Source organism: Mustela erminea, chromosome 13 (assembly GCF_009829155.1).
Source record: "Mustela erminea isolate mMusErm1 chromosome 13, mMusErm1.Pri, whole genome shotgun sequence".
Lineage (NCBI taxonomy): Eukaryota > Metazoa > Chordata > Mammalia > Carnivora > Mustelidae > Mustela > Mustela erminea.
Window position 1 is genome coordinate 65,312,449 of NC_045626.1, and position 19,693 is coordinate 65,332,141.

Below are 19,693 nucleotides of genomic sequence, written 5' to 3' on the forward strand. Positions count from 1 at the left end.
CTGGAACCTGAGACTGCAGACTAAGCAGGGATAAATAAGCAACCACAGAGCTCATGGGGCCAGAGAAGCCGGGAGATGACAAAGGAATGTTTGGGACCAAGTCTCTGACGCTTCCTCACACGCCCCTTTCTGGAGCCATGGGCATTCTTTTCTAGACCCGCATGGGTCTACTTCTGGAGACTCACACCCCTTTCTAGAGCACCTCTCTACCCCTCCACACACGCACCCCGAACAGCCCTTCTGGAGCCTTGCCTGCTCGTCCACAGAGGAGAATCTGCCGCCCAACTCATACCAGCTGGCCACTGAAGAAATTCCGCAGGAGAGGAAATTAGTTAGACTTAGTTAATAATCACAACCCGGACTTCTTAGGGCCAAATTCTAACAGTGGCTCACCATCTGACTGCTCCATGACAAGACCCTGTTCCACAAGGGCCTCCCTATTGGGCATTCACACACGTGGGTCTTAGATCCCAGACCATTACCATGACTCACCGGGGCCCCTAAGCCACAGGCTCCGCATCTGATAGCCCACTAGCACAGGGCTCATCACTGCATTCCTCTCCAGCCACACCTGGCCACCAGCCACGGGGACATGACCCACATGGCCACTGTCCCATTCCCCCCAGTGCCAGACACATGGCGGACCTCCCTATTCCCTCTCAGACCAGCTAAGGGGCCCCAACTCCCGCTCTCCCAAACGAGCCTTCTGGCCTTACAGCCCTCTTCATCTCTGTCCCCTCAAGATCTTCTCACTCCTCACTCACCTCCCTAACCCCCCGTGTCCCTGGGTGAGCCAGGCCAAGGCCAATGTCTCTGAAGCACCATCCCATGCACACAAGGCCCGGGCACCTGAAAGCCACATCACTCCTGGTCACTGTTCAGCAGTAACCCTATCACTCCTTTGCTGGGACCGCTAACCTCCCCACTGACCCCCCACACACACACCTTGATCACCTCCTTGGAGCTTCTATTTGGACCCTGGGACCAAGCAAGCCCATGGGTACACACTCAGAGAGCTCTCACAAACTCCGATCCTAAACCCCTGACTCTTTCACCTTTCTGCAACATGAACTCCCCCCACCACACCTCCCCTCTCATCTCAGACTCCCCTCTCTCTCATGAGGCCCTCAAACATGCAAACCTCAGTCCTGCTCAAGCCTTCTTCTCTCTCCACACGCCTGCTGGGATGTCAGTCGTCCTGGTCTTGTCCTGCCAGGCCCTTCTTCCTAAAGGTCTGCAGCCTACTGCTCCCACTCTACCAGGCTGCCAACCCCCAGACTCTACCAGGCTCGCCTCTGTTCTCTTCTGTCACCTCCTCCCCTGTCTGCTGGCTCTCGTCCTTTCCATCCTCCCCCCAGCCCCCCTCATTCCCAAGACAACAACTCCAGGGGCCCCAACTCCCACCAGACCATCTTGGACACTCCTGCCAAATGCTTCTCCTGAGGCAAAGCTCCAAAGGCATCCCTTCCCCTCCCAACAACCTTCTACCTGCCCCATTCCCCTTCGAGAAAGCACTACTCAGCTTGTTTTCCTGGACCTGTCCAGCATGACCTGACCCTCCTATATCCACCCTCACCTCCCCTGTTGCTCACATTTTACATAAATTTTCCAACCAAGCAGGCTCTGCTGTTTCCTACCATGGTGATTACTTCCCAGTCTCTAAGCTCTTGCCACTCTCCTTTCCACCTAGAACCATCCTCCTAGCCCTCTTCCCCAAGGACACGGGACAGAGGACATGGGGCCTTCCCGCCCGTGCGCCCTACAGCCCCACTTTCTCCACAGAAGCCTGAGACCTTTCTCACATCACGGTATTTCAAGTGCCTCCTTGTCCCTGCTCCAACCCTGGTCTGCAGGCCCCTCATACCCCGGCTAAGGGTTGAGTCTGAACCAATCTTCCTATTTCCTAGAACAGGGGAGGGACAAACCCTCCTGAAGAACAGTGTTTCCCTGCCACCTTTGCCTCTTAAAAAACCAAATGCTCACCATTACTGAACTCTGCACGTTGTGGTCAAGACAGTACATTTCACGTTATGTGTCATTTTTTTCCACAATTAAAAAAAAAAGGCAGGGGCGCCTGGGTGGCTCAGTGGGTTAAGCCTCCGCCTTCATTCAGCTCAGGTCATGATCTCAGGGTCCTGGGATCGGGCCCCACATCGGGCTCTCTGCTCAGCAGGGAGCCTGCTTTACCTTCTCTTTCTGCCTGCCTCTCTGCCTACTTGTGACCTCTCTCTCTGTGTCAAATGAATAAATGAAATCTAAAAAAAAAAAAAAGGCAACAATGAATACACTGAATACGAGGGAGAGAGAAGGGATAGGTGAGACGGGCCCAGGCAGATTCTGAGCAACGGGGCTCAGTGTCCTCTCTTTCTTCCTTCACGGGGGTTTGAAAATGGCAATGCTTTCTAAATTAAGAAAGCAACTGTAATAAACAACAACAAAAAAGCACCTACAAAATACATTTCCAGAGGCACCTGGACGGCTCAGTGGGTTAAAGCCTCTGCTTTTGGCTTAGGTCATGATCTCAGGGTCCTGGGATGGAGCCCCACATTGGGCTCTTGGCTCAGCAGGGAGCCTGCTTCCCCCTCTCTCTCTCTCTGTCTGCCTCTCTGACTACTTGTGATCTCTGTCAAATAAATAATTAAAATCTTTTTAAAAAATACATTTCTAGTAACAATCCCATACCTCCAAATATGAATATAGACACATTCACCTATGTTCCCACAGGAAAGCAGAAAGCTTTCAGAAATCAACATTCATGAAAGAATCACATTTTCTGGTCTAGGGTCTAAGACTTAGGCAAACACAAATACCATTTTTGCACACGACGGCTGGCATGCACCCACCCCCTCACCTCCCCCAAGAGAGTGAATGTACTATGCTGAGCATCAGCCCAAGATAATTTACAAGTCAGGCCACTGGGACTTCCAGCCGACTGGAGGATGGTCAAGTCCACTGTGGCGACCACCTCTCTTTGGAGGAGACCAAGCATTGCTAGTCCAGCCTTTGCATTCCCCTGTCTTGCATCACAGCCGCTCCGTGACACCAGGCAGGGTCACAAGACAAAGATCCCCCTAACTATTCAAGTACAGAAGAAGTCCAAACAAGTGGATGGTCTTTAGTCTTTCACCTATAACCTCAGCCATGAGGGTCCCCGCTACTTGTCCACAGGGGCCCCTATCAGAGAAAAATGCAAAACTCGGCAAATGCAGCAGATGCCCAGCGCACCGGCTGCTCTTCTCCCTTGAGCGGAGGCCTCAGTCAGCTCAGTCCCTGGGGGGACTTGCTGTCTGTCCAGCCGCCACCCAGGCCTGGCACCAAAAGGCTTAAGGAAGAAACTGAAAACATTGTGCTCTGTGAAACAAACCAGACACAAAAAGACAAGTGCTGTATGAGTCCACATATATGACATCCTGGAGCAGAATATTTTCTGAATGATGGGTGCCAGGGTTTGGGGGTTGGAAGGGGTGGGAAGCTGTTGTTTAATGGGGACAGAGTTTCAGCCTGGGATGATGAGAAAATCTGAAGATGGATGGCAGTGATTATTGAACAGTGTGAAAGTGCTCAATGCCAATGAACTGGACACTTAATGGTTTAAATGATACATTGTATGTTCTAGTATTTCACCACAATAAAAGGGGGGGGCACCTAGGGGAAGACCACAACCTTCAAGGTCTGTAAATGGAAAATGCTGCCTCTGAACAAGCAGGTTCCTGATTGACAGACTATGACATGGAGCCTCAGGCTGAGGTTGAATCAAGTTCTGGTGAGGCCAGCCAACTCTTAGCCACAGCTTGGCTTCAGGCATCCCATTCCCCCAGGGCGCTCCCCCAAGGAAAAGGAGGCTCCACCCATCCCTCCAGAACCTCCACACACAGGCCTCTCAGGCCTCAAGGTCTGACCGGGACCCCCATGAGCCAGTAGAGTGTGCCCAGGCAGTAGTAAGGGCCCGGCCAGCCAGGTACCAAAACACCTTCTGGAATATTATTTGGCTACCAAAAAGAAGGAGGTGTTGATGCATGCTACAACAGAGATGAACCCTGATACCTTATTCTAAGTAAAAGAAGCCAGATAAAAAGGCCACATGTTACACAATTCCATTCATGTGAAATGTCCAGAAAAGGCAAATCTAGGGATGCCAGGGGGGCTCAGTTGGTTAAGCATCCAACTCCTGGTTTTGGCTCAGGTCATAGTCCCAGGGTTGTGACATCTCTGAGCCCTGAGTCCGGCTCTGTGCTCAGTGGGGAGTCTGCCTGAGATTCTCTCTCTCTCCAAATAAACAATAAAATAAAATCTTAAAAAAAAAATTAAAGGCAAATCTACAGAAAGTAGACTACTGGATGCCAGAGGCTGTGGCAGAGAGGGGGTCATGGTACCTGATGGGAGCAGTCTCCTTTTGAGGTGATGAAAAATTTTTCTAAAATTAGACAGTGGTGATGCTTGCGTAATCCTATGACTATGCTAAAAAACACTAAATTGTACACTTTAAATGAGTGAATTCTGTGGTGTGAATTCTACCTCAGCCATTTTTTAAAAAGACTTTAAGTGCAGAGCCCCATGCAGGGGTTGATCTCACGACCCTGAGACCATGACCTGAGCCGAAATCACAAGTTGCTCAACCAGCGGAGCCACCCAGGCACCCCTCTACCTCAGTCATTTAAGAACCACCCCCACAAGGTGGGAATGCAGCTCCTGGTTTACAGGGGGTCAGTGAGGGAAACCAGACACCCACCTGCCCACCATCCCAGGCACCAGATGGGATGGAAACTGCATCTGCCCCCAGGTCTTCAAGCAAAAGACTTTCTGGAGCTCTCAAAAGGAGCATGTCCCCAGTCATGCTGCAGGTCTGATGGCCCCAGCCTCTCAGGGAGGGGGTGAGGTGTAGCTGGGGAACATCGTGGGCCACCTGATTCCCCTGACACTCTGGGGAAACCTCTTCCCCATGCCCCATTGCTCACCATGGGGGCCAGCTCCTCACCCTGCCCACCTGCCCCAGGAGCTGCCCCCCAACCTCAGAGGCACCCTGCTGGGGCCATGCCCAGCTCTCCAATATCCTCCCCAACTATATACACCAGGCAACGCCCTCTGGTCTGTAAAGCCTTAGGAAATCTGCAGACAGAGCCTGTATATGCCAAAGCATTGGTAATTTCCAGAGCTTCCCATCTTCCTCCCTTTTTTCCTATTAAAATAAGAAAGTCTGCAGTTTTTATTTCCTCTCTTGAGGCTTTACAATCACTAAAAGTGAGAGTGATGTGGTTCTAAGCCTTCCCTCCACAAACTTGACGGGGTGGGGGGGACTCTAGGAGAAAAAACAAGAGGTCTCACTTTTCCTCCAGTCTCTAGCTTTGAGGCCCCCCAAAGTCACAAGGCCTTGCAATGGGGAACACTGCAAAGGGAACTCATTCTATTCACCATGGGGGTAGATATGTCCCAGGAAGGAGGGCTCAGCAACATGGGTGTGCAGTCCCAGGCTCTCTGGGCTGATGTAACCTCACACCTGGGGCCTTGAGGCAGAAAAATACATGCTGCCTACTGCATATGCAAGAACTCCACTCAACCCCAGAGGACACACTATGAGAAGGAACAGAGGGGGCCCACGGCCACGGCAGACCCCTGGGACCCCTGGAGCTCATACTGGGCACTCTTGCTGAACCAAGTGGGTAAAATGGCCTGCCCCTCCTGAATTATGCATTTCTCCTTTAGAATCTCTTGCTAAGTGGTGTGCAATCAACCAGCATTAGATGCCTGAGGGGGCAACTCCATAAGACCAGACAGGGGCCAGACCCCCGGGGACCATCCACTCTGTGCACTCAAGTTCTCTCAGAGCCTTCAAAGGAGGGGTTCATGGTCTTCAAGCTGCAGAATCAATGCCCTGCACAGGACCACACCCTGGGTCTACCTTTATCGTCTGCATTCTTGCCCCAAACTAGGCTGACATATGTTGCCTCTAGATTACTTCTAGAATATCCACTTTGTCACTTACAAGGATATGTGCGTAAATATTGCTCCTGCTCTACTGGCATTCCAACTAATCCCAGCAGCATACGTTAAAAGGAATAGGTCAGGCCATTAAAATGTGGTGAATCTTCAAAGGCTCTTCTTAAACCAAAAGAGGCAATTCGAGTGAAGGATCCCCCTTGGACTGCTCCATCCCTGACTGCAGCAGCAAGTCTTTCTCCCTCTTCTTCCAAGGTCCCCTGGAGCCTCCTGGCCAGCCAGAATTCCTTCCTCGTGCTCCCTGGGCCACATACTGACCCTCCGTGCATGTGGCCAGCCGTCTCTGTCCCATCCTCCCAGCTGGGCCTTGTCCCTCTGCACCTCCTGGAACCTGCTCCCAGCAGAGCATCCTCCAGCCTCCCCCCTCAGCTCTTGACCACTGGGTGGAAAAGGCAGGCAGATGAGCAGCATCCTCCAACGTATTTGTCCTCTTGGTCCCCTGCTGATACCTTCCTGGACCTGCCCAGAGGCTGGGACCGGATGATGCCTATCACAACACTAAGGTTTATGTGGCTGTCTCCCCAGCAGACCGAAAATGACCTGCTGGGAAGCCTGTCTCCTGACACTCCGCATCATTCCTGTCTGAAACGTGTTTGCTGAACGTCCCTCCACCTACTGGGGGAGGAGACTCTGTGAAACTCTGTGCCCACACTCCTGTGACTGGCATCACTCTATGGTCTGAGGAGAAAGGCCAGCACTAGCCCCTCCACCAACTGCTTGACCTTGGGCGGGCGTGTCTGTCTCACACCCCCTCAGACCCAGTCAGCTGATGGCATATAATTAAGTTAATGATCTTGCTCCAGCCATGTCATAAGAATGTTTCAAGGGCACATGAACCAGTCTCCACCAAAGTTGTAGTTACCACACAAGTGGGGCCTCAGTCTTCTGCAGCAGCACACCTCAGCAGCAGGCGCAGCTCTGAACCCACCAGCCATATCTCCCATGGGCACCAGCAGCCATCCCTGTGCACAGTCATTTTGCAAGGTCACCATTGCAAGTGCTAGAAGCCAAGACAGCTAATTAGCAGGCCCCCGTCTGAGGACTCGGGAAAGCTCACTAAGGTTGAGCCTGGGAAGACCAAGGCTTGGCAAAGAAGGAAAAACAATCTTCAGATAATTTCCTTCCTGGGCAAGTAGTATCACTGGGACCCCAAAAATCTGATGTTGATTATCTATCTGACGGGGTTGGGGGAAGCAGGATTAAAAAGAACCAGAGAAGGGTCTGAGCAAATAGAGACCCCAGAAATGGAGTCTCATCCTGTCTTTGATGCACAAACATCCACAATACCCAAGACATGGGCAGACCGACATGTGCTCAGGACACCACTCCTCACACATGGTTAAGAGCCTAGAGTGAAGCACACCGAGGAAGGCAGGATCCTGTCTTAAGGCGCTCACTTCCCTGGAGAAGGAAGCCAGTCAGACACAGGATTAACAGGAAATCGCTGCAAAAATACAGTGAAAGGAAGATACATAGGGAAGATGCCAGGACATCATAAAGGTTTTATTTTTGTGTGTTAGTTTTTATTTTACTTTTTTTCTTTTTCTTTTTTTTAAGATTTTATTTATTTAACAGACAGAGATCACAAGTAGGTGGAGAGGTAGACAGAGAGAGAGGAGGAAGCAGGTTCCCTGCTGAGCAGAGAGCCCGATGTGGGGCTCGATCCCAGGACCCTGGGATCATGACCTGAGCTGAAGGCAGAGGCTTTAACCCACTGAGCCACCCAGGGGCCCCTATTTTACTTTTTTTCTTAATTAAACAAATTATTATTATTATTATTATTATTTTGGTGCGCGTGTTGTTAGTTTAAAGACAAGGCTCTTTGGAGATTAGCCTCTCCACAAATCCATGAATAAAGGCAAGAGAGAACTTCCACAGAGATGAGGCCTGGCACACAGTAGATACTCAGTAAACACTGCTGGGTGACTGAATGGGGAGAGGTGGTTGCCTTGCTAACAGAAAAGTAGGTAAAGATAAAAGATATGGGAAGCACCATATTCCTAACCTAGAATTTTAAAGGGAAAAAAAAAAAAAGTCAAAGAATCGAAGAAAAGAATCCTAGCAATGACAGGGTCCAACCGCTAACTTCTTCAGCAAGGTGAAAGGTATGGTAACCATGAAGCAGGAAGACAGAGTCCTCCTGATGCCAGGCTTTGTTTTCTTGGCTCCGCGAGGCTGCTGTAGCACCAAACAACACATCCCTCAAGTACTTCCTAAAACATGGCAGGTGAGGCCAGCAAAGCACCATCTCTCTCTGTCACAGCAGCCTTTTCGCTGCTGCCCAATGAGGGACTCAATGAGTGTTGTGGGCTTAACTGTATCCCCCCGCCTCCGATCCATATGCTGAAGCCCCAATCACCAAGTACCTCAGAACATGACTGTATTTGGAGATGGCAGGGTCTTTAAGGAGGTGCTAAAGTTAAAATGCGGTCATTATGGTAGGCCCTAACTCAATACGCCCTGTGTCTTTATAAAAGGAGGACATCTTGGACAGAGAGACACGAGGGGAGCAGGAGCACAGAGGGATGACCATGGAAAGAGGCAATGGGGGAGGAGGGGACAAGCCGGGAGGCATCTGCAAGTCAAGCCAAGGAGAGAGGCCTCCGAGGAAACCAACCCTGCTGACATCTTGATCTTGGACTACTAGCCTCTACAAACAAAGGAAAAATAAATTCCTATTATTTAAATCACTCAATCTGTTGTGTTTTGTCATAGCAGCCCTAGCAAACTAATACCCGGGGCCACTTCAAAACGTGGGTGTGAAAGCCAAGGAAGTAGCACCATGACTAACAGGTGTTTTCCTAAACATACCTATTAAGGACCAGAAATGGGAATTAAGGCTGAGAACACTGCTCCTGGCAACTTCAAAACCCTACTTGAGTGAAATCAACCAGACATGGAAGGACAGCTATTATGTGACTCCACTGACAAGAGGCACCTAGGATAAGCCAACTCACAGGGACAGAGAGAAGAGCCGTGGCTGCCAGGGACTGAGGTAGAGGGAAGATAAGTTAGCACTGAGTTCAGTTTCCGAAGACAAAAAAGTTCCAGCCATGGACGGTGGTGATGGTTGCATAACCATGTCAATGTACTTAATGACACTGAATTATAAACTTAACAACAATTAAAATGACACATCTGGTTATGTATGTTATACCCCAATAAAGAAACACACACCTATCATGTTACATAAGTAACACTTTAACTTAATTTACTCCATTGTTCTCAAAGCAAAACAATAAACAAAAAACAAAAATCTCCAAAACAAAATCCTACGCCATAGTATCCTAGTCAAGGTGAGGGACCCTAGTGGGACTATAATTTAATTAATTAAACTCACCGCCACTACCTCCTGAACCTTGATCTAAAAGGCAGCCGTGGAGGTGCCTGGGTGGCTCAATTGGTTAAGCACCTGCCTCTTGGTTTTGGCCTGGGTCATGATATCGAGCCCTCTGTCAGGCTCTGCACTCAACTGGGAGTCTACTTGACATTCTCTCTCTCCCTCTCCCTCTGCCGCTCCCCCCACTCATGCACCTGTGCTCTCTCTCCAAAACAAATAAATAGATCTAAAAAAACCCCAAAAACCCAGGGCAGCTGCATCAAAACTCAGGCCTATTGTTTGACAACCTGAGTACACCTGAAAATGCCTATCCATTCACTGTGAATGAGGAAGCCCCCCAAACCACAATAGTCAGCTGGGCCTCAAGCATTGCCATGTCTTCTCCCGACTGGACCAAGAATATGGCTCACACGAATGCTTTGTCCTAGTGAGGGCCGCAGTCACATAAACAGGCCCACAGGACTCCCAGTCAAGGAGGGCAGGTGGCTACTGAAGCCAGAAGCAACAAATGAGGTAAAAGGGAGGAATGGGGAAGGCACATTGTCCTGGACCCACACAAAGCAACAGCACTCCCAGCTAGCTCCTTCCTTAGTGAAGGGTTCCAGAATATTTCATTCTGTTCCCCAAACAAGGATTCCATTCTGGAATCAGAAAACCCTTGTAAAATTTGAACTAGACTCCACTTCCACCCTGTTGATGACTTAATGGATTCAGACTCCACCTGGTTGGTTCTGTCCACCCTACGTCTGTTCATGAGAGGAGACTATAGTCAGTTCAAAGAGGACCACAGGGTCTGATTTAAAGAGATGATGATCAAGCCAGTGCAAGGCCTAAGTGACCTTTTCCTGGCCCAGAATTATTCAGTCTAACTGGTGGCCAGTCCATTCAATCACCCAAGGGAGAAACAAAGCACTAATCATTCTGGTGACTACACACTGGCGGAATTTAAAGACCAAATTAAAGTGCTTAACAGAGATGTGAAAACACAGGGCAGCAACTCGTATGAGAGCCCATAAAGTAACACAGGATCTGGGGTCCGGTCTCATGACTGATACTTGGAAAGGGACCGAGGGACAGCTGGGACACTGAGCGTTCCATTCAAGAATTCCTCAGACCTGTAGGGCACCTGGCTGGCTCAGTCAGTGGAGCACAGGACTCTTGATCTCGGGACTGTAGGTTCGAGGCCCATCATCCTGCCTTCAAAACATGCAGAGCCTGTGCTACCATGTGGCTAACCTTGGGGAGATGCTGCTAAGTGAAATAAGCCAGATACAGAGAGACAGATCCTCTGTCTCTGTCTCTGTTTAAACAGATGACTCTGTTTACAAGAGGCACTAAGAGTAGTCAAATTAGGAAACAGCACAGTGGCAGTTTTCAGGAACTCAAGGAGAGGAAATGGGAAGCTGCTGTTCAGTGGGGACAGTTTCAGTTGAAGAGGAGGAAAAGAGTTCTGGAGACGAGGGTGGCGAGGGGCACACAAGGGTGTGAATGTACTTAATGCTACTGAGCTGCACATTAAAAATGGCTCAAATGGGTTAAAATGGTGAATTTTGTTACATATTTTTTATTACAATAAAGAAAAAAAAAAAAAAAAGCAGTTCAGAGCCACAGGGGCCTGACATGAGTGCCCCCTGAGCCTTTGCTCACACTGATCTCAGGGCACCAAGCTTCCCCCGCCTGCTGCCGCTGGACGTGTGCTGACAGGCAAGCCCTCTCTCCATCACAGCTGCCTCCGGAAGCTTCCCTGATCTCACTCCCTCTGAACACATAAGTGCTGTGTGTGTTCCTGTCTCCCATCAACAAGGAAGGTCCCAGATGGCAAGAACCACACTCCCCTTCTATGTAGCCCGCAATGTAGAAAGGGAAGGGCTTGCGCACAGCAGGGCTCATAGCTGATGGATCCTGAGTGTGCGGAGGGGAAGGACTCCTGGGCCAACCCAGTCAGGATTTTCAGGTGCAATGCAGGGCGATTCAGAGAGTACTCTCAGGTGCCATATTCAGGAAGGAATGGATCTGCACTCCCATAGGGACTTGGAACCCCTGGAATCCCAGCTCTGCTACCTCCTGGTTTTGTCCTTACCTATGGCTGGGCAGACCCACCACGGGGTGATGGAAGAACCTGTGAGGGGCCCTGCATGAAGGCACGCTGCCACCATGCCTGGCACACAGAGGTCATTCCAGCTTCTTCCCTCCAACGCCAGGGGCCCTCAACTGAAATACACGAGAGCACCTCATCCAAAGGGATTCAGAAGCCATGAGAGCCGGGCTTCTGTGTCTGCTGCTGTGAAAAATTAGGGTGCTTACACTCCCTCCCACACTGTGGTTTTCCTTACTGTCCCTCTGCAGGGTGCAGCCCTGGCCAGCAGGTCCCACGGCCCTCTAAAGAACATCAGGAAACATTCCAGAAAGAGACAGATGGCTTTGCCAGCACAGGCTCCCTTCCTTCGCCTCTAGCCACAACGCTCGGAAGAGTGCTGAGTACAGAGCTGAAAACCAGTTTTTAAAACCTAACAAGAGAGAGAACAAGGGGCCTTGAGGACATTCAGAGAAAGATCCAGAAAATCCTAAGAGTGGGGTCCAAGTTGTAAAATTCACCCCTCGGCCACTTCCTGAGAGCTTACCCTGAATTACACACAGAGCCAGGGTCCCACGGCTGCAGCAGCTGTACGAGAGGCTGGATGGAGCTGCTGATACGAAGGGAAGAGGGACTGAAGGGCAACCTACCGGAACACATTTGGTCTGACCAGCCCCCACTTCTGGAAACTCAGAATTCACCATCAGCAAGAGAATACCATTTCAGATTCTAGGTCTCCAGGAAAGGTCTCTCATTTTCTCTATTTTAATAATGCTCTTCCACGTCCCAGCACTGAGGGCCAGTTCAAGCTGGCTCACTCAGTCGACAGCTGGCCAGGCAAGGATGGTGCCCAGTGACCTCAGGGCAATCCTCCAGACCCCAGGGGAGCTAATATCCCTGTAAAGCAGGCTTCTAAATACTACAGCCTTCCACCCCCCAGCGAGGGACCTAAGGGATGCAGCTGGGTCAGGCCACAGGTCTGAGAAGCAAGCCATAGCCACCCCGAGCTGGAAATGTAAATCAGTAACTGGATGTCTCTAAAACACACACAAAAGACCACCAATCACAAAAAAGCCACTTGACAGAGCCAAAAATAGCCTTACTTGTTTCAAGAGGATTCTGACGATGGAAGCACATACAACTCCATCAGCAGAAAAAGAAAAATCAATGGAGCAGAAAACTGGATCAGCCCAAAAGGGACCAGGACTCCAAGAGTCCTCCCACAGCCTCACATCCAACCCCCGACCAGCCCATCGAAGCCCCACACCCACCCACCCTCTCCTTACTCCAATCTTATAAACCATGCCGGGACCCCAAAACCCATCGCCCCAGAAGTTCTATACACAACCTCACAGGTTTAATCTTAGGGCCAAGGGTCACACCATGGATTAGGAGGCCAAAATGAGCACCAGTGTACACTCATCCCTGGGAAGACAAGGAGGCAAGAGTGCCTGGAAGAATGAGAAAATGGAGCTGGGGTAAGAGGCACACAGGAGACTACGGGTGAGTAATGATGGGTATGCCTCCCATCAAAGCCAGGCAAATCAGAAAAGGTGTGGCTCTGCTTCAGCCCTGGATAAAATCTTCACCCCCGTGGATTTTCAGGGACCCACTGAGTCAGAACTGCCTGTCACCTCCCTTCCTCCTAATTCTTATTTTCACCTGCTCTGACTTGCATTTGGGCTGCTGGTTAGCAAGCAAACCTGACACTTCTATGGCTTGGGAGCAGCTAGCAACATCTTAGCTTCCCCATTAGTGTCTTACAGGACAGGCACAGTTGGGGCGGCGGGGAATTCCCGAGACACAGATCAATCCCCACTGAAAGTACCTGATCTAGAAGGCAGAGATGGCCCCCTCTTAATACTACCCCCACTGCCTAGATGGAGTGATCAAAGGGTGAGGAGATTACTGCCCAGGGCACCCTGGTCTCAACCCACAGAATCGTACAAGAAGCACACTGCTCTAGAACCAAAGGAACAGCCACCTACCATGCCCACACACTGCCCCTCCCAACCCAATCCCAGTCCAAACACTGGGAATCTGCATTCAGGAGGAAGTGGGGGATGGTCATTTGTTCAGATGTAGGATCAGCAGGAATCCTTCCTGTTCACAACAGCACATGGACAGTCCAAAGAAGTATCTACCTGTTTCTCCCCGGGTCATCGGACCCCTTTTCTTTTCAATGGTTTCCAGCCAGGGTGCAAGTGTGCCCACCCAAGCTGGTGGAGGTACCCACCTGCGTCTCCATGGAAGGTGCCATCTTGAGTCAGCCTGCCCGACAAGCTGTCCCCATCACTGGGCCAGATCTGCCCAGTCTTGCGAACACCCACGATGGTGGCCTCCGACACAATGACCTGGCCCTGCCGATGCCGCTTCTGGCACTGCGGGGTCGGGGGGCTGCTGCTGTCAAAGGACTGCTGCGAGTTCTGCGAGGGTGAACGGCTCTTGTCTCGAAACATACGGTAGGTGGTGGGGCTGGGGGACACGCGGCTGGACTGGCCCGAGGAGAAGTCCTCCTCACTGGAGGTGAGGTTCTCATTGGAGCTGCAGTCCGGGGTGTAGCCACCTCCGCTGTCCTCAAAGCTCCGAGGGGAGTAGGACCTGCGGGGCCAGGTAAGGCGCTTCTCCTGCTCCGATGTGCTCTGGCTGCGCAGGAGGGGGCCCTTGCCCTCCCCTTCCACCATCATGCCCCCGACATAGATGCTCTGGTAGGGCTGGTACTCCAGGGGCGGCCAAGGGGGCCTGCTGCCGCCATTGGCGTTGATCAGGTTGTCCTTCAGGAAGTGGGGGTTCAGCTCCGCGTCCTCGTAGTCGCCGTCGAGGCCGCAGTTGCTCTCTGAGGATCGGCCCCGGTAAGAGGGCCTAGGTGCGTCCCCTAGGCCCGGCCCGGGGCCGTGCTGGGACTTCTTACGTTCCATCTGCATCGCCTGGCTGCCTAGGGAGCTGATCCGGTCCGACACCTCTTTGTCGTTGACCTTCACCAGGCCGCGCTCGTGGTGAAACTCGACGTTCACGTAAAAGGGCTTCTCGGCGTCCGCCGCCCCGGGCTGGCCGTGGCCCTTGCGGATTCTCTCAAAGTTGGACCTGAGCGCCGCCACGCTGGTGGGTGGGCCCCGGTCTTCCCGGTCTGCGGCCACGGCGGCCCCTAGCCTGCGGGCGGCCACGGGCCTGGCCTTGCTCGGGGAGCCCTCTCCGTCCGGCCGGGCCTCGGGCTCCTCGGCTGGCGGCGGGTCGGCGCCGTCGGCGGGCGCGGGAAGCGGGCGCTGCGCGGACGCGCGGGGCTCGGCCGCGCCGTCGGGGGGCTGCGCTGCGCGTCGGAAGCCCCAGCGTTGGCGGTCGTAGCTCTTCTTCTCCTTGGCCAGCAGCGTCTGCAGGTAGATCATGCGGAAGCGCTCCTGGTTCACCTCCTGCTCCAGGCGCCGAATGGAGGCCTTGCAGCGCTCCAGCTCCTGCTCGATGTCGCCCACCGAGCGCAGCTCCATGCGCGGCGGCTCGGAGTCCGGGAACTGCGCCTTCCACGCCTCGGCGAAGCCCACCGGGTCCACCATGGCGCGGCCGTCCTCACCTGCGCCGCCCGCCTGCGCACGGGGCCCGCCTCAGCGGCGGAGAGACCACCTCTCCAGGCCCGGCCCGGGGCGCCGGGTGGCCCCCATGGCCCCGCGCGGCGGTGGCGGTGGTGGCGGCAGCGGCCGCGGCCGGCGAACAATGCCCGCCCCCTCCCGGGCGGCAGGTGAGGCGGCGGGCTCGGCTCCCCCGGGCGGCGCAGGGCGCGGAGAAGGGCGCGCGCGAGGGGGGCGGGCGCGCGCGAGGGCGGGGGAAGGGCGCGGGGCTGCGCGCGTCGCTATTGTGTGCGGGGCTCCTCCGCGCGGCGCGGCGCGGGCGCTGCCCTCCCGTCGGCCCGGCGCCGCTAGCCCATGGCCGCCGCCCGCGCGCTCCTCTGGTCTCTGTCCCGCGCCGCGTCCCGGCCGCCGCCGCCTCCCGGGCACAGCGCTCTGCCCGGCCAGCTCTCGCCGCACTCCCGCCCGGCCCGCACTCGGCGCCGCAGGAAGGGGAGGGCCGGGGGGCGGTGGCCGCGGCGCGGCTGACGGAGCCGGGCGGGCCTCTTAAAGGGGCCGTGCAGAGGGCTCCGGGTGGGAGGGGGGTGGGGAGGTATGGGGGGAGGGGCCGCCAGGAGGCCGCGCCCCCGCCCGGCCACTGCCCTCTCTCGGTTTCCGCGCCCTGGGAAACTCAGTCCCCCGCGGTGGCGAACCCCGCCGTCCGACGCGGAGGCCCTGGCGAGTTCTGCACTCCTGGAACAGGAACACCTGGATCCTCACGTCTCCACAGCACGGCAGCCGCTCTCCAGCGTCAGGGCTGAGAGCTCTAGGGGCCACCCGCCAGGACACGTCTGCGCACGGGAGCCGGGGAGGGGCGGGTGATCCAGGGAAGCAGGGAGGACCAGGTTGGGCCACCAGAGCCAGTAGCGACTGTGTGCCAAGGGCCCCCAGCGCTGTGGTCTTGGAGTGACTGATGCAACAGCTGCCACAGGGCATTGTCGCAGAGATAATTAACAGGAATTTCTCCCGCTGGTCACTGAACACCCACACTGCCCTCCCTGTGGTCCTGAGCTGTGTTTGTCCACTGGCCTCTCCTGAGCTTCAGAGGCCAGCCTAGTTTTTCCCGATTGCCTGACTCAGAACTTAGGTCTCCCCCTAAGGCGGTGGCCAGTCTCCACCATAACCCTCAGAACTGAGTGGAAGACAGGACAGCCCAGAGCCGGCAGTAAAACAAAATCATCTCTTGTATCCAGGGAAGCCCAGAGATGGTAGGCACACAGCAGAAACGAAATACCCAAATGAAAATGCCCAAACCAGGCTGCTGGATGAGGAAATAGGAAACAGGATTTGTCAGCCAAAGAACTGGGCCTGAGTCCTGACCACCTCTGCCTCTGTGCCTCAGTTTCCTTTGGCACTGAAATGAGAACAAGGATACCTGTCTCCAAGGGCTGTTGTCCTTGCATGGATGTAAGGGGTTATATGGACCCCCTCCCTGGGTCCAGTCACACCCGGAACAGATGCCCCAGCATCTAATCTAGAAGGAACAGAGCCCAGAGCTATCAGCCAGGCCAGCCTGGCTCTGGTTCAGGTCTTCCCCACTCCAGGTTTTGTGACCTGGACACTTCCCTTTCCTGCTCTGAGCCTCAGTTTTACCCTTTTATCTAAAATGTGAGTACCATCTTTAAAGCACCTAGCTGGGGCAGACATGAATCACATTATGATAAATGGCATGGGATGTTCCTCCCTTGATTGCGTGTTAAGGTTGGTGTTCTGAAAGGTTCCCTGGGAGGGTCACAGGAAAACTCTTGGGTCCCTGAGCCAGACACTTCCAGGCACAGCTCACTGCCGCCCTCTGCAGGCCTCTCCTCCCTCCTGAGACCCGGTGTCGCCAGTATCCCAGCTCCTTTATGTTGCAGACCACCACCACCACCCCCCTTAAGGCAGGCAAGCCTACCCCACCCCACCCTTCAAAACCTGTTTGGCAGGCAAAGAAACAGAATGAGTTGATGCCCTGACTTTGAGGGTGGACAGCTGAAGCTGGAATTCCAGCACATCCTCAGCGACCTTTTCTTTAAAAAGGGTGTGAAGTCCTGACCTCACAGGGTGTGGCATGTAGCGGCCTGTGACCAGTATTAGCTGCCTTCCTCAGATGACCTGCACTGGGTTGAGACAGGCAGACTTCCAGAATTCCATTGTCTGGTTGTCTCCAGAGAGAATTCCAAAAGCACAAACTGCTTTTTTCCCTTGCTGATAGAACCTCTCCACTTCCAGGGCAGGGAATTATGGCCCCATCCGGGACATCATCATTAATCACCTGGGAAAAAAAGGATACTTTGGGAGGGGAGGCTTCAACTGTTAGAGAGGTTTCCCTGGTTTGCTGGCCCCAGTTTAGCCCTACCTCAAATGTTGTATACATAAGTGAACTTAATTCAGAAACTGGAAGATAGTGGCTATCTCCCCTGTGAGATAGCTTCTTCTGGCCCCAAGGACACTCCTCTCATCCTTGGTGCTTTCCTAAAAACAATCCCACCCTGGGTCTCTGGTCTTTTTGTGCGGAGTTTTCTTATCATCCATCCCTCCCCCAGGGAGGAAGGAATGAGGAGAAACATGGGGACCAGATACATAACACTCTCAATCCCCCGTTAGGTGTCTGTCCCCAGCTAGATCTAAACTCCCAAAGGTTTGGGGCAGCAGTTTGTCTTGTTCCTGCCTGACTCCCCAGTGCTCAGCACATAGTAGATGCTCAGCCAGTGCTGGCTGAAAGAGGAATCGGACGTGTGTGTGGCCTGGAGGAGCACACAACCCAGAGAGAAAGATGGACATAAGTGGGGGGAGGAAAGGTTAAAGTTCTGGGTGTGTTTCAAGCACAGTTGGGTTAGGAGATGAGGCTGGCGTGGGTGGCAGGAGGTGACATCAGAGGCGAGGCAGGGCCTTGTAAGAATGCTTGTAAGACGTTTGGCTTTTATTCTAAATGCAAGGAGAAGCCTCTGGAAGGTTCCAAGCTTGCACTGTCGGATAGAACCTTCCGCCATGACGGACATGTTCTACACTCTGCACTGAACAAAACAGCAGCCACTAGCTTCCTCATGCAACTGCCGGGCACTCAAAACGTGTGTGGCTGCTGCAACCGAAGAACTGGAAAAATCTAGTTGGATTTAAAATTCAGTTTGGGGGTGCCTGGCTGGCTCAGTCAGTGGAGCATGCGACTCTTGGTCTTTGGGTTTTGAGTTGAAGCCCCGCTTTGGGTGTAGAGATTACTTAAAAATAAAAGCTTTCAACGTTGAATAAATAAATAAATAAGTTTTAGTTGGCTTTAACTTTAATTAATTTAAATTCAAATAGCCCACAGTATCTGCCATAAGCAGTGGGGTGACTTGCTCAGATTTGTTTTGTGGACAAGTGGGAAGTAGGGGCTGGGAGCAGGGTAAGTGAGCAGGGACTGTACCACCAGTCCAGAGGAGAGGCACTGGTATCCGAGAACTAGACTGGGGTGGAAGCGAGGCAGTAGAGAGAGGGGCTCAGATTCCAGGTTTGTTCTGGACATATAGATGGATCAGCTGTTGAGGGAGGAAGGATCAACTATGACATGGACAATGGGTCATTGAGTGTGATAAGGAAACTGGGGTGCCCATATGAGGAGGTTCAGGTGCCCATAGCCCATCCACAGAGAGTGGGATTGGGGCACTAAGGAGCTGTCAAGACCAGAAACCGAAATGGGAGCATTCTTAGTGAGTAGCTGGTATTTATGGCCATAGGGTTGGAGATTCTTCCTGGCTTCCCAGCGGTACTGAGTGAGGAAGGGTTAGGGGCTGGACTAGGAGGGAAGTAGAGGCAGAGAGAGTGAGAGCCACTGGCCTGAGAAATGACGGGGATCCAAGAGTCCCGAGGGATGCAGACACAGTGAGGATGGCAGGGCCCCTATGAATAACAGCCGGACTTCACCAGGGCCTCCATGAGCCCTGAAGAACAAGTGACATTCATTTTCTTTTTTTTTTTTTAAAGATTTTATTTATTTATTTGACAGAGAGAAATCACAAGTAGTCGGAGAGGCAGGCAGAGAGAGAGAGGGAAGCAGGCTCCCCGCTGAGCAGAGAGCCCGATGCGGGACTCGATCCCAGGACCCTGAGATCATGACCCGAGCCGAAGGCAGCGGCTTAACCCACTGAGCCACCCAGGCGCCCCGTGACATTCATTTTCTTTGTCGTTATGCTTTTCTGAATTCTTCATAATGAAAATGCCTATCTTTTGTGATGAAAAAATATTATTTTTTATTTTTTTACAGCTTCATTGAGATAGAATTCATGTGCAATAAACTCCACGTATTTGAAGTGAGCAGTTTGATGAGTTTTGACATTTGTAAGACACTTTTGAAACCATTGTGATTATCAGATAACAGACATTTCCATCACTCCCAAGAGATATTGTTGTTGTTGTTTTTCATCTAAGAACTAAAGGGGGAAAAAGAAATAAGATTATTGGTGATGTCTCCCTCAATTTCCTACATTTTCTGGGATGTGGTTTTGTGCTCTGAAATTTATTTAGAAATCAAACACACACAAAACATTTATCGTGTTAAAAAAATCACACACACACACACACACCCCACCCCCCACCCCCTCAGTCATCCTTAGCCATCCCTGAACCGAGAGAGAGAGATGCTGGCAAACCCCTCCCCAAGGCTGCCCCTTCCCTTTGTTGGAAGGAGCAGCTGGGACCCAACAGCCCCCTCTGCTGGATAGAATGCAGAAC

General features: G+C 52.7%; 1 protein-coding gene across 1 annotated transcript in view; it reads right to left on the bottom strand.

The window, feature by feature from the left end:
* BCR (BCR activator of RhoGEF and GTPase) overlaps positions 1–15,153 on the bottom strand; it is a 122,114-nt gene extending 106,961 nt beyond the window's left edge. The window contains exon 1 of the mRNA XM_032311477.1: positions 13,645–15,153. Coding sequence (XP_032167368.1) covers positions 13,645–14,956 — 1,312 coding nt within the window. The 5' untranslated portion in view covers positions 14,957–15,153. The remainder of the gene's footprint in view (positions 1–13,644) is intronic.
* Positions 15,154–19,693: the final 4,540 nt, after the last annotated feature.